The 14,882-nt window shown below is 25.9% G+C and overlaps 1 protein-coding gene across 1 annotated transcript; it reads left to right on the plus strand.

The window, feature by feature from the left end:
* The first annotated feature begins 3,945 nt into the window (after nucleotides 1–3,945).
* On the plus strand, nucleotides 3,946–5,810 carry LOC107006019 (7-deoxyloganetin glucosyltransferase-like). Its single transcript, XM_015204656.2, has 2 exons — nucleotides 3,946–4,598; nucleotides 4,694–5,810. The coding sequence occupies exons 1-2, from the start codon at nucleotides 4,076–4,078 to the stop codon at nucleotides 5,629–5,631; spliced, it is 1,461 nt and encodes a 486-aa protein (XP_015060142.1). The 5' UTR covers nucleotides 3,946–4,075; the 3' UTR covers nucleotides 5,632–5,810.
* The last annotated feature ends 9,072 nt before the right edge of the window (nucleotides 5,811–14,882 follow it).

Here is a 14,882-nt window from a genome sequence, read left to right on the forward strand (position 1 = left end):
GGGGGGGGGGGGGGAGGGTCTTTTACGTTTTTACCACGGAAATGGGAGAAAAATAAGAATTGGAAGTTGAAAAAGTGGAGGACCCGACTCGTCTTACGTTGAAATATTTATTTGATTTATGTGTTGAGGTCAGCGTTTTAAGTGTACAGAAAATAAAAAAATATAAAATTTAAGGGTAATAAAACACCCATAAAAATTAAAGTATATAATTAAAATTCCAAACATAGATCAAAAGATTTGATACCATTTTCTCTATCAATTATATTACTGTCACCTTTATCACTCCTCCTATACCTCCTCTATTATTATATGAGCGTCCAAAGCCCCATAATAATTATGCAATGGTCCAAAAACCCAAATTATTTCTGAAACGTATCACATGTGAAACACTATTACCAGTTTTTAAAACTTTTAATTAATAATGGACAATGATAATGAAACTTTCATATAATCAACGGTACGGTCGGGTTTTAAATAAATGTGGATCTTAGTTGAGATATATTTAAATATTTTTAATCGAAAACTTTATTATTATAATATGTTTTCTATTAAAATATTTTATTATAACAATCAAATAAAATATCTGAACGAATTAAAACACGATATTACCTTCTTTAAAAGTTGGATACGTTTCTTATCATGACCTTGATCTTTAATTATACAGTTGGTTTTTTATTATTGCGTGAGTCATGGAACACTATTGGTTTCAATTTTAGTCACCAATTTAAGAATACATTAGCTGTAATTTGAATTGAAAAAAAGGTGAAGAGCACAAATTGAACACTAGTCTCTTTTATTATTAATATATATAAATACAAAAAATAAATTTAATATAATATGAAACATTAAATGGTCTATCAAAGTTAAATTAACATATTAAAATTGAAAAGTTTGATAGCCAATGTCAACCAACCAGAAAGAACAAAAGGCAAAATAAGGGGGTGCTAAGAAAAATGTAGAATCATAAATACTTTTCTTTTTAATGAAAAAATTGATTTTTCTTTAAATACTATTCGAAATAGTGGTCAAATCATTTTTTTTGTAAAAAGACTATTTTACATAAATACTAATCGAAATTTAAGTGAAAAAGTCTATTTTTTCTATTAGAGTCAGGTTCTAACTGAATTTATTAATCAGTTTAGCAAAGTTAGTGAGCATTTAAAAATTTTACACTATGAAATGGAAAAGACTTTTATATATATATATATATATATATATATATATATAAAATTGAATGTATATTTTTTTTTTGGAAATACATAAATATAAAATATAATTGGATCTCAAAATTCCGTAACATATGAATCTGAACAAATAAAGTAATATATATTATTTAAAAATAATGTCAAATATTATAAATCATAATAATTAATAAATAAAAAATTTTAAAACTCAATACTACTCCCTCCGTCCGGTATTGTTTGTCATGTTGCACTTTTCGAAAGTCAATTTGACTAATTTTCATAGTTAAATTAGATCATATTAATTCGATACTTTAAACAAAAAAGTTAAATATTCTAAGACTATATGAAAAATATTATAAATTACAATTTTTTGCATATTAATATAATAAAAAAGTATATCTTAAAATATTAGTCAAAACTTTTATAATTTGACTTTAAATTTGAAATCATGACAAAAAATATCGGACGGAGAAAGTAACAAATTGTTGTCTGGAAGCTCCCTATGCGCTGGTTTTTGGACATGTGACATTAATTTATGAGACCTTCAATTATTACTCCCTCCCTCTGTCCAATAAGATGACAGGTGTATGATTGAGTTAGTTTGAATTTTTTTAAATATCAAATTAAAATTATTTGTATTAAATTTTGTACTTATAAATCAAAACAAATAATAAAATTTGGGGGTTTTAACTTTAAGTTTTTTGGATTTTTAAATTTTTTTGATAAAGTATTTATATAAACATATAATTTATTTGTACTTTAAATATTTCTTTAGTCCTATCAAAATGTAACTATTAAGTTGTTTCTTAAGAAAATAACACAATATATGATATGATTAATGACACAAATATCCAACAAAAAATAATAATGAATCCCGCAAAATAAATATTACAAATTAATAAGTCATAATGAAATTTATCATAATTTAAAAGTACTACATCATGCTAAATTAAGTTTAATAAGTATTAATTACATGACTAAATATTAAAAAAAGTAAAATTAGATTACGTATTTTAATAGTCTAAACCTATGTAAAACTAAAAATCAAATATTCAGTATTATTGTCATTATTAGTGTCGAATTGATTTTCTTTTTGTATTAGTATTAATTTGATTTTCATTTAAACTTTATTATAATTATCAACATGTATAGACTATAATATTTATTAGATCATTAAGAATTTTAATTTTCAAGCATGAAATAAATATACTAAAAGATAAAAACTGATAAAGTATAAGAAATATTTAATAAAATTAAAAATTATATGTATAATGTCGGGTTGGTTTTTTTTTAGTGAAAATCAAACCAACCCAAATATAGTTGGGTTTTTATTTTCCAACACCAAACCAAGTCAAATTAAATCACTAGTCGAATTTTTTTTTATTTGAATTGATTTGCGATTTGGTTCGATTTTTGGTTCAATTTTGTACACTCTTAATATTATTTTTTTAATATAAAAATATATATAATGTACTGAGAACATTATACAAAATAATTATAATTATTGATAAAAGATGAATTAAAAATTAAATGTACAATTATTCATTAATTTAAATGAATAAATTTTGTTAAACATCTTAAAATAATATAGTGGACAATATTGTTCGACGGGATTATATTTTTGGGCTCCATTTTGTTCTTTCTTTTGTCGTCTTTTGCATAAATAATTATGTACTCTTTTGAATCTTATTTATAAAACAAATAAAGAGAAAATTTTAAATATGTTATTGGACTCTGAAAAGTCATTAAAATATTAGTTTATTTATGTTTTTTTTTTTAGAAAAAAACTCGCCTATGACATTATTTACTCACTAAAAATATGTTGATTTTTCAAAATCATTTTTCGTGGTAATTATAGTTTAGTGACCCCATTAATAAAGAAACTTGAAAGTAAAAATAGTCAAATATGTTATCAAACTTTGATAAAAGATTAATCTATGTCATTTTTTAAAAATTTAGCTTATTTATACCATCTTTTACACTTTTAGTTCATTTATGTCATTCAATTAATGAATAATGACACGAATATATATTTTCTCAAACAAAAATAACATAAACAAATCAATTTTTTTTAAAATGGCATAAACAAACATTTTCTCACAATTCAATAGCATTTTAAAAACATTTTCTTCCAAATAAAATGACCCTCGGATCGTATTGATCATATTAAAAAAGAGACCATAAATTAAATTGATCCAAGATTCACCTATTATGTATAGATTTGAATTAAACAAAGCCACAAACCATATACTATATAATTTTTATATTATGTATTTTACTTTGTCACATACACATCAGATCATATACCATCGATAAACATATTTTTATTTGAATCAAAAATTTGAATTTAAATTTCATTGAATATGAAATCTGTGTATGATATTATACTATTTTCATTTGTATCTGTCATACGTATCAGAAAATCATGTATTGTCATATTTTTATACGAAAAGACATTCTAATCTTTTGCGTATCGTTCCAATATTATCTGAGATCCTTTAAGACTTATTCCCTAATGTTGGGGTAAAGAATCTCTCATTGATGATAAGGAATGGTTGGTCTATATTATGATGCATTGCATGACAAATTTTTGTCGGAGAAATTTTATGAGACTATAAATGAATTTTATATAATATTATAATATAGTTGTAAAATCATTTTTGACTTCGAAAACGACCTTTTAGCCTATTCAAATCAAATTGGTAGACCTTTCCCATTTAATAACAGTCTAGACTCATCTTTTTTGACATATGTACTTTCATTATTTTAATGTAATTTTTCATATATAAATACCTCTATCTTCTTCAATATTTCTTACCAAAAATCATACAAAAAACAATCCTTCATTTCATTTCTTTTTTGAGAAATTTTTTTTTAGAGAAATTTAAATTATGGGTTCAAATAATGTTGAATCAAATAAACCACATGTAGTTTGTATACCATATCCAGCCCAAGGCCATATTAATCCCATGTTAAAATTAGCCAAAATTCTTCATCACAAAGGCTTTCACGTAACTTTTGTCAACACTGAATTTAACCATAGACGTCTTCTTAAGTCTCGTGGGCCCCATTCCCTCGACGGCCTATCGTCGTTCCGATTCGAGACTATTCCTGATGGACTCCCAACTTGTGATGCTGATGCAACACAAGACATTCCTTCTCTATGTAAATCCACAACTGAAACTTGCTTAGCTCCTTTTAGAGATCTACTTGCAATGCTCAATGGTACTAGTAACACCTCGAACGTGCCACCTGTCACGTGCATCGTCTCCGATGGTATCATGAGCTTCACCTTAGCTGCTGCGCAAGAAATTGGTGTCCCTGAAGTTTTGTTTTGGACAACTAGTGCTTGTGGTTTCTTAGGTTACATGCATTATACCACTCTTATTGAAAAAGGGTATGCTCCACTTAAAGGTACGTATACATAAACAGTTCTCTATAAAACTAAATTTTAATAAGAGGCCTCAAATTGAAATAAATTTCGTATGTATCATTTTTTTTCTATATAGATGTGAGTTATTTGACAAATGGATACCTAGAGACAACTTTGGATTGCATACCAGGCATGAAAGATGTACGTTTAAGGGATCTTCCAACTTTCTTGAGAACTACAAATTCAGATGATTTCATGTTCAAATTTGTCCTCCAAGAAACAGAGAGAGCGAGAAATGCCTCCGCGATTATCCTGAATACATTCGAGACACTAGAGAGTGAAGTTCTTGAATCACTCCGGACTCTCCTTCCACCTGTCTACCCAATAGGCCCCTTGCATTTACTCGTCAAACATGTTAATGACGAGAATTTGAAGGGGCTTGGGTCGAGCCTGTGGAAAGAAGAGCCAGAGTGCATACAATGGCTTGACACCAAAGAACCAAACTCTGTTGTTTATGTAAACTATGGAAGCATTACTGTTATGACTCCTGATCAGCTTATTGAATTTGCTTGGGGACTTGCAAATAGCAAACTAGAGTTTTTATGGATCATAAGACCTGATATTGTATCGGGTTATGAATCGATTCTTCCACCTGAATTCGTGGAAGAAACTAAAAACAGGGGAATGCTTGCGAGTTGGTGCTCACAAGAAGAAGTTCTTAACCATCCGGCTATAGGAGGGTTTCTGACTCACAGTGGATGGAATTCGACTCTGGAAAGCATTACTAGTGGAGTGCCTATGTTATGTTGGCCGTTTTTCGCGGAACAACAAACAAATTGTTGGTTTAGTGAAACTAAATGGGGTATTGGAATGGAAATTGATAATAATGTGAAAAGGGATGAAGTGGAAAGCCTTGTTAGGGAATTAATGGTTGGTGAAAAAGGCAAAGAAATGAAGAAAAAGGCAATGGAATGGAAAAAATTAGCTGAAATATCAGCTCAAAAATCAACAGGATCATCTTATGGGAACATTGACAAGGTGGTCAATGATGTTCTTCTTGCAATTAAACATTAAGTTAAAATGTTTGGAATATTTAGTTTAAATGCTAAAATAAGTTGTTGTATCAAGTAAGGGAACCTCTCTGTTTTCTCATTTTATCTAGGGTTGTGCATCGGTTTGTTCGGTTCGGTTTTATGTATTATTAGACTGATTTATCGGTTTTTGATTTTTAAATAAATCAATAACCAAAGTAATAAGATATTTTTTTTATCAATTTCGATTTACTGGTTTTGGTCCTTAACGATTCGATTTTCAGTTTAACCAATAAAAAAATACTTAGAAAATAAATAAATGACTTTTCTAATAAATTTGATGCAAAAACACAATAATATAACTTTACTAATGCTCATAAAATAGAACCAATAATAACAAACATAAAAAAAACTATACAAGTGTAACACAAAGAGAAATTAAGAGGAAAAAAATTCTTACTTTAGATTTTAACATTTTCTGTAATGTGATATTGTGAACTCGAAGTTATTGTAAAGTGGTAATTGAAGGCTAAAGGACAAACATAGTACTCCCTCCGTCCACTATTCTTTGTCATCATTTTTATTTTTAGAATCAAACTATAAGAATTTTGACTAACATTTTAATATGTATTTTTTAATCATATTGATATGCAAAAAATTACAATTTATAGTATTTTTCATATAGTTTTTGAATATCCAATTTTTTAAAAAAATAATATCGAATTAATATAATCTAATTTAACTTTGAAAATTAGTCAAATTGACTTTCAAAAGCACAACATGGCAAATGAAAGTGGACGGAGGGAGTAACTACTAAGGTATTGAGATTAATATATATTATTTATGTACAAGTAAAAGTAGTAAATTACTAGTCTTAATAGTACATCGATTTACCCAATAATCTAATATTGAAAATCAATACCAAACTGATAAATAATTTTTTTAAAGCATTAAAAATTTATTAATCTACTAATAATAAATCAATATCATTTTTATCAATTCAATTTATCGATAATTTTATCCCATTAATATGAATCATGACACAATTCACCAGAAACGTTAAAGCCCGTGATTTGTTAAATAGATACGCATTTATTAGTTTAATTTGATAAAAGAAGTGGGGACTATGAGGATATTGCGTACAAGTGATGTTAAATAATATGTTAACGTGATGAAATTAAATTATGTCCATTATTGGAGATGTGGATGGGGCAAAACTATCTAGAGAAGATAAGACAAAAAAATATATATTTTCTTGTATTTACTCTCCCTATTTAAAAAAAGATAATTTAATTCGATTTGACATATAACGTAATAAAACAAAAGTAATAACTTTAATTATGTGATTTAAAATTAAAATTATATTAAATGTATATAAATATCGTTTTTGATAGTATGATCTTACATTCTTTTAAAACTATAAATATTTATTTTAAAAAATAAGGTGTTTACCAAATTTTTAGGGAGTAGCATGGAGTGTTCTTCAAAAACTAAGAAAAAAAGAGTTCCCTTGAAATGAAATTTTTCTGAAAAAAAAAATTACACTTAAAGATGCTTTGAAAAGATTTAGTTAAACATTACTTATTATTCAAAAATATTTTTAAAATTCATTGATCAAATACAATCTACTTTTAATCACCAAAAATATATAGTGTAGCTCCTCCTAAAATTGCTCAGGAGACGAGGAAAGATTTTTACACTAATTTAATATATACATGTCATGTGTTTAAGTTTATTATTTATTTTACTTAATTTTAATTAATTACTATATATTTTACTTCATTAAATTATATTATAATTAAAAATTATATTAATCAAATATAAACACCTGACGAGATAAATTTTTCCCCAATTTTATATATTATAATATGAGTATTTGAATGATAATATTTTATTGTTTATATATCAATAATGGCCAACTTCAAAATGTGCTAAATTTAAGTTCTCCGAATGTAACACATAACACATCCATTATTTTGAAAATAATTCAAAGAAGAATCCAATATATCCCTATTGTATGAAATATATATAAAGCGATTATCTAACAAAGTCAAAAATTTTAATAAAAACACTCAAAATTAAATAATTGATATTTCACAATATGCTACAAAATTTGATCGATCGGAAAGCAACAAGTTGAATCGAATATAAATTGATTAAAAATAGATATATTAAATGAAAATAAATAAAGTATTTAATCCTTTCATATTCAACATGATTAAAAAAAAATACCGGTGAAATAGCTATCCATCTTATTCATAGTCAGATAAAAACAAGGAAAAACTGCACAATATAACAAACATCAATTTATATTTATTGTATATAGCTACAGTTTATTTTTTTCAAGCTATATGGATATACTTACGTATTAATTAGCAAACATAATTAATCATGAATTATTAATATATTTAAAAAAAAATTATATGTATTTAAATAAATATTACTTCCTCTGTCCCTATTTACTTGTCATATTTCCTCTTTTAGATGTTCCTATTTACTTGTCCATTTTGACAAATCAAGAAATGACAAAAAAAAAATTCTATTATACCCTTATTTAAACTTCTTGAAAATTTCTAAGTTTTAATTCATCTTTTTGAAATCATATTTAATAAGGGTAAAATTGTAACTTTGCTATGTTAATTATTATTATCTTAATATGTGCGTCTTTTCAAAAGTGGACAACTAAATAGGTACAAAGAGAGAGTACTAAATAGGAAAGATGTCACTATACACCTAATAAATGCATCATGCACGTTTTACGGGCTATGTTCCCCATACTTACCTTATTCAATATTTTTCTCTTTCAATATACGTGTATTAATTTATTTATTATTATTATTTTTTCTCCAATTTCCTTCTAATCAAGATCTTTTGCATGATTATATGAACGATTTTTGTATCATCTTTGTTGGGTATTTTCTAATTGCATTTTTTCTCGTTTATATGAAGTTTATTTTTGTATACATATAGATATGTTTCTCGATTTTCGTAGAGTTTTGTTTGAAGAAGTTATTTTTCACCGACATTCATATACATAATTTAATTATATTATAATTCACTTTGATATAAGTATTGTAATACATGAATACATTTCATTCTCTTGATACACATATAATTTTATTTGAATGTTGAACACAATGAAAATACATATACATTTGAATACTTTTTATTTTTCATGGATGGTCCAGTGATGGAGTAATAGTGTCCCGAGAGTGTCCAATTAAACACCCTTCGCCGAAAAAATATATCGTATATACAAATAAAATACTACTTGTGACGTTAAAAATGAATAAATTGGACACCCTGAGCAGATTAACGTGCTTTGGTCCAATGGTCTAAAGCTCCCCTGCCTACTTTGAAGTTGTGGCTTCAAATATAACACTTTTATTTTATTATTTATTAACTTATTTCTTTAATTATCTAAGTTTAAATTACTTTCTTAATTAAAAATTTAGGTTTACTAGCTAATTGAATTTCAATGAATTTGACTTTTTATTTCCTCCCATTATAATTTGAAATAAAACTTAAATGTAATTATTTAATTTAAAGTTAATAAACAAATCCTAAATTATTTCTATAAAACCGTTAAAAGCGAACAAAAGATCACCTCATTTGATTTGCTTTCATTATTCTTATCTCGTTATTGTTGTCATCGCCATAGATTAGTGAAATCTTGAAACATAAAAATGATTTCGTTTTAAGCTTAATGCTCCCCTCTTCTTCTTTTTTTTTTTTTTTGCTTTTTCGTTCACTTTACATTAAATTAAACACAAATATTGAAGTTAAATATTATGCAGTTTGATTTTTCAAATTTTGAAACATTTATTCGTAAAAAAAGTAATATTAATATTATGTAGTTCAATTTAAAAAAATTTTAATGCATCTATTCATCGAAAAAAATACTATGTAATATGTAGATATTCTTCGTAAAATTTTTAGCTTCGCCATTGGAATTGTCCAATTAGAAATACAAGTGCATTTGGATATATTAATACATTACATAGATTTGAATGTATACGTATACAACACATCTTTTTTTTTTTTTTTGCATAGAGTGAAATACATGTACATTTGGATAATTATATTGTAGTATAGTTCATTGTCATTTTTTTCTTGATTGTCCAGTTGTATTGATATATCAACACAATTGTATTGAGCAATCTTAGAGATACAATTATGTTTATCGTGTATTTGAAATCAAAACAAACAAGATTCTTCACAATTACAATAAATCAATTAACTAAAGAAATTTAAGTGAAATACCTTTAGGTTTGAACAAGAACAATAGCGACAATGAAAATTTGTATACGACGTATTCAATTTTTTTAAAAAAAGTAATTAGAATTCGAAAGTATACACATTGACTAGGTAATCATTAGTTGTTAATGTACTAATAGAAACTTGAAAATTTCAACATATAGTTAAAGGAATTCAGTTATCTTATTTAATTCACTATTATTTTAATTATATTACTGTATAATTAAAAAAAAATGCAAATACAACTAGATATTTAATTAAAGAATCATTTTTAATAAAAAATATATTTTATCTATTAAACTTTAATAACCCTATAAATATAAGCATTTATATAAATATAAGTTGCTCCATAGACAATCTCTAAAATTAAAAATAAATTTAAACTTCCAAAAAGTAAAAAGCTCACCAAAAGTTACAAATAAATGAATGAATACTATTCATGACAATATGAATATTTATCTTTTAGTGGACATATATTATCTATCTGATTATCTATCTTTTAGTGCTTGTTCCATTATAATAAACATTAATCCAACACGTATTATTTAACTTATCAGAATAAATGATTGTTTACTTTTTTAAAACCATTTTGTCAGCCTTATCTTTTAACTTTGTTTTCTATACAAAAACAAAATAAAGAGAGAGAGATAAGAACGTAATGTTACGTCGATATAGAAATTGTTATAGACTTTGTGCTTTAATCTAGTTTATATCTATCTATCTGAAATTTAATTAATAATTAAGGAATAGGCTTTTGGTTTTATAAAAGTATGAACAGTATATTAAAGTAGATTTTTGATTCGGTTCAATTTTTTATATTTCAATTCATTTTAATATGGTGTTCTCAAATCGAATTTTCGATATAAATAAAAAGTAAAATGAGGATAATATCAAAGTATACAAGATACTTAAATTCAAAAATATGTTAATGAATGATGTCATTCGTTATGGGGTACTTATTGTGCTACTAAAAAATTATATTTATCTTGTCAAAAATATTGTGCCTCCAACTATTTTTCAAGAAAAAATAAGGCCGAAGATGGGTTCTTAACATAACGTACATTGATAAAAATATAATTTGTCCTCTTAGAAATTAATATTTGAAGTTAACTATTAATTGTACACTTATTGCTACTTTGATTTGTTCATTTATTTTTATTTTTTAAAAAAATAATAAAAATTATGTTCTTCGGTGCATCGAAAGTTCTGAGGCCCTTACACTGAATACTAAACTGGATTTTTGAAAAATAATACTGAATCGAACTAAAAAATTAAATTAATTCGATTCAGTTCAATATTTTCAACTTTTTGACACCCCTAACTTATATATATGATACATAATTTATGTATTTTTTTAAGAAAAAAATCGTGTGAAAGAAATAATATATCCACAAATTCGAAAAAGTCGGAAATTATTATAATTTGAACTTTTTTAAGGATAGGATGCAATATATTAACTTCCAAATGGTTGATGTTTATGTAATTTTTGCCTAATTCAAGTTATCTCTTTTTCTTTTCACCAACAATAGTTAGAAATCAAATAGAAATAGATCTTTTAATCGACAATTCCAAATATGTATAAGAAGTTGTCACCAAGCTAACTTGACCAAAGAAAAAATCCCGTAATCTACGTCAAGTAAGTTTGAGTAATTTTTTTTTGATCATGACTAAATTAATATGTTTTTTACTTTATTAAATCACTTGATCATGACGAGTTGTATTGATTTGAATAAACACATGGTGTGAATAAAACGGAAAGTCAGAAGTAAGAGTTTGAAATTCTATAATAGATGGTGGTTCGGATTAAGGGGGGGCCGAACATACAATTACTATAATAAAATAAACTTTTAGCGACAATAAATAGATACATTAATAAAGAATGCTAAAGTATTTATCGACATTAGTTAAGTGTCATTAGATCCAATGTCGCTAAAACCTTTAGGGACACATACTAAGAGTGCTAATTGCCACTAAAAAAATCTATTTAGCGGCAATTGCTAATTAAATGTAGCTAAAGCTCATTTTTGATATAGCGTACTCTAGCGTTTCATAGACCTTTTAGCACTGAACCGTATTCACAAGTTAACATACATAAATATTTATTTATTTTTCTTGTAAAAATACAAAATCTACCGAAAAGCTAATGAATTCGTCCGAACATACGAACCCCACCTAGGTCCACTTCTGATGCAAATAAAATTTTATCTAGAGCTAGTAAAAGAGTTGGCCAACTTGGTTTTGTTCAACTTTATTCTAAACTAAAACCAAATCAACAAAAATTGTTTTTTTTTTCTAAAAAATACAAATAAAAAGTCCAAATTGATAATTTTTTACTTGAACAACAAGAAGTGAAGGTATATATGTTACTAATTTATATAGAAGAATCGTTTTTATGTGCCATTGAATATAAGAAAAAGTGTTATCATCTAAATATAGTGTACTTAAAAGTATGACATAATTTCAATTAAATGATGGTTGTGTTATCATCTAAATATAGTGTACTTAAAAATATGACATAATTTCAATTAAATGATGGTTGGTTTTCAATCAACAGCCGTTAAAGTGGCTATTTGTTAAAATCATCCAAATAATGTAAAACCTAGCAACTAAGATCATTACAACATGAAGTTTACAATCATATAGGCCCAATATCAAGATTGTAATGGGCCACATGAACGGTGGACAAGCCCAAATAGATAAGTTATGTGAATGAACACAATCCAAATACTATTATTCATAAAAAAAAATACATGAATTGGTACCTTTTAATAAATAATTAATGATTTTAGCGATACTTTTTATTTATTATTATTTATAGCAATACTATGTTAAATCTGTCATATGTATTAAAAGTGAATTATGTATGCAATATATATGAATTATAATTGTTTTTTGAACTATATTATGTTTGTTTAGTTAAAATTTGACACATTGTATTATAAATGTATTATAATGTGTGATAAATGTATTATCCATCATTAAAACTTGTACTATATGTGAAAAATAAATTGTTATTTGTAATATGTATTGAACTTATATTATAAATGAATTAAAAGTGATTAAGTGAAAAAAAAATATTATTGCTATAAATGATAAATATATTTTTGTTATAAATATTTATGTAAATTTTCCTAAAAAAATACGACACGATATAATACATTACAATATAACCTATGCATGTGGTAGAAATTGATTTCGAATTATGCAAGTAAATCCTTCCGAGTGAGAGATATTGTGTTTGTGGGCTTTAAAATAACATGAGTTGGCTAAAATTTCTAAATCAATTGAAAAAACATATTTTTTCTCTCTTACTTTTTCTTTATTTCTTTCACATCTTCCACAATTTTCTTTCTTATGTAAATTTCTTAGCTAAAATAATAATTTAATTCTTGACTTCAATCTTGGGGTCTTCTGGTTTCTTAATAAGCAAGGGTCCCTAAGATAAGAGCTTTAGGTTCATTCACAAAAAGAGTATGAAGAAAGGAAATATGTTGATGAAATCATTAAATATAATAGTAACATAGTCAGAAATTTTATAAAAAGTGTGCAAAAACAGCACAATAAAAGTTGAACACGCTAGCACTATCTCATTTCGAGGAGATAGTGACAAAACCATCCTTTCAAGATTAAGGACCTAGGGGAACTCTTAAGTATTTTTTTGAAATTGAGTTCATGAGGTCTAAAAGGGGTATTGTCACACTGGGATGTTGCCTTGAGAGTGATCAAATACATTAAGATGGAGCTTCGAAAGGGAATATTAACGAGTTCTGATCGTAATCCACACCTGATAGGACAATGTGATGTAGACTGGGCTGCTTGTCCAAGCACAAGAAGGTCTGTCACTATTTGTGTTAAAGTTAAGCAAATTACTTATTTTGTGGAAGTCCAATAAACAAAATGCAATATTCAGAAGCTCAGGTGAAGCTGAATACATGAGTTTAGCTAGTCTAACAACTGAGGTAGTATGAGTTGGAGGCTTATTCAAGGAGTAAGGAGTACAATTGGTTGAACTAGCTTCTATATATTGTGATAGCAAGACATATATATATATATATATATATATATATATATATACTAAAACCTTAACGATTTTGTTGTAAAGATATTAATTTAATTACTATATAATATTTTTCGATAATAAATATTATCGTTAATAAATATTCTATTGTCACTAAATATTCTTTCCGTTGGTATATAGTAATTAATAATTTAGTTGAGTGATCCTTTTTCCACGAGAGATAATGACATGAATTTATGCCTAATTCACATAAAAATGAAAATCAATGTTAAAACGGACAGATAAAACCTACCTTTTCTCTCTCTTCACCATATGCATTGAGTTTAAATGTATGACAACTATAAAAGTAGGGTGAAAAATGAATGAATTCTGTCAATGAATAGGTTAAAACGAATTGAATTAAATTAGTGAATGAATTAGTTTCTCCGTCCGGAATTATTTGTCATGATTTATATTTTTAGAGTCAAATTATAAAAATTTTGACTAACATTTTAAGATGTAATTTTTTTATCATATTAATATGCAAAAAATTATAAGGGCAACTTTCACATATAGCAAATAAAAAATTCATATTTGTATGCTATAGCAAAGTTTGCATAATTGCGCTCCATAACAAACATAGAAACTGTATAATTCGCTATACATATACAGTTGAAGCAAATTGTATAAAACGAAGTGTATAAAACAAGAAAGAGAAAGACACTTGGGCAGAGAACTGTATAAAAACGAAGTGTATAAAACGAATTGTATTATTATAAGTGTATAGAACGATTATATACAATTTGAATTTGTATAAAATGAGAAAGAGAGAAAGACAAAAGAGACTTGACAAGGAATATACAATTGAATCGAATTGTATAAAACGAGAAAGAGTGAAATTAGATACAATTTGAAAATTGTATAACACAAGAAAGAGAGAAAGGCAAAAGAAACTGGGCAGGGGAGTATTTTTATTGTATAATTATAGGTGTATAAGACGAAAATATATGTACTTGCATGTGTATATACAATTTTCTCAC

Source organism: Solanum pennellii, chromosome 12 (genome assembly GCF_001406875.1).
Source record: "Solanum pennellii chromosome 12, SPENNV200".
NCBI classification, from domain to species: Eukaryota; Viridiplantae; Streptophyta; class Magnoliopsida; order Solanales; family Solanaceae; genus Solanum; species Solanum pennellii.

Coding starts and splice junctions, on each gene's coding strand:
- LOC107006019 (XM_015204656.2), top strand. CDS start 4,076: ATGGGTTCAAATAATGTTGAATCAAATAAACCACATGTAGTTTGTATA. Junction 4,599..4,693: donor AGGGTATGCTCCACTTAAAG/GTACGTATACAT, acceptor TTTTCTATATAG/ATGTGAGTTATTTGACAAAT.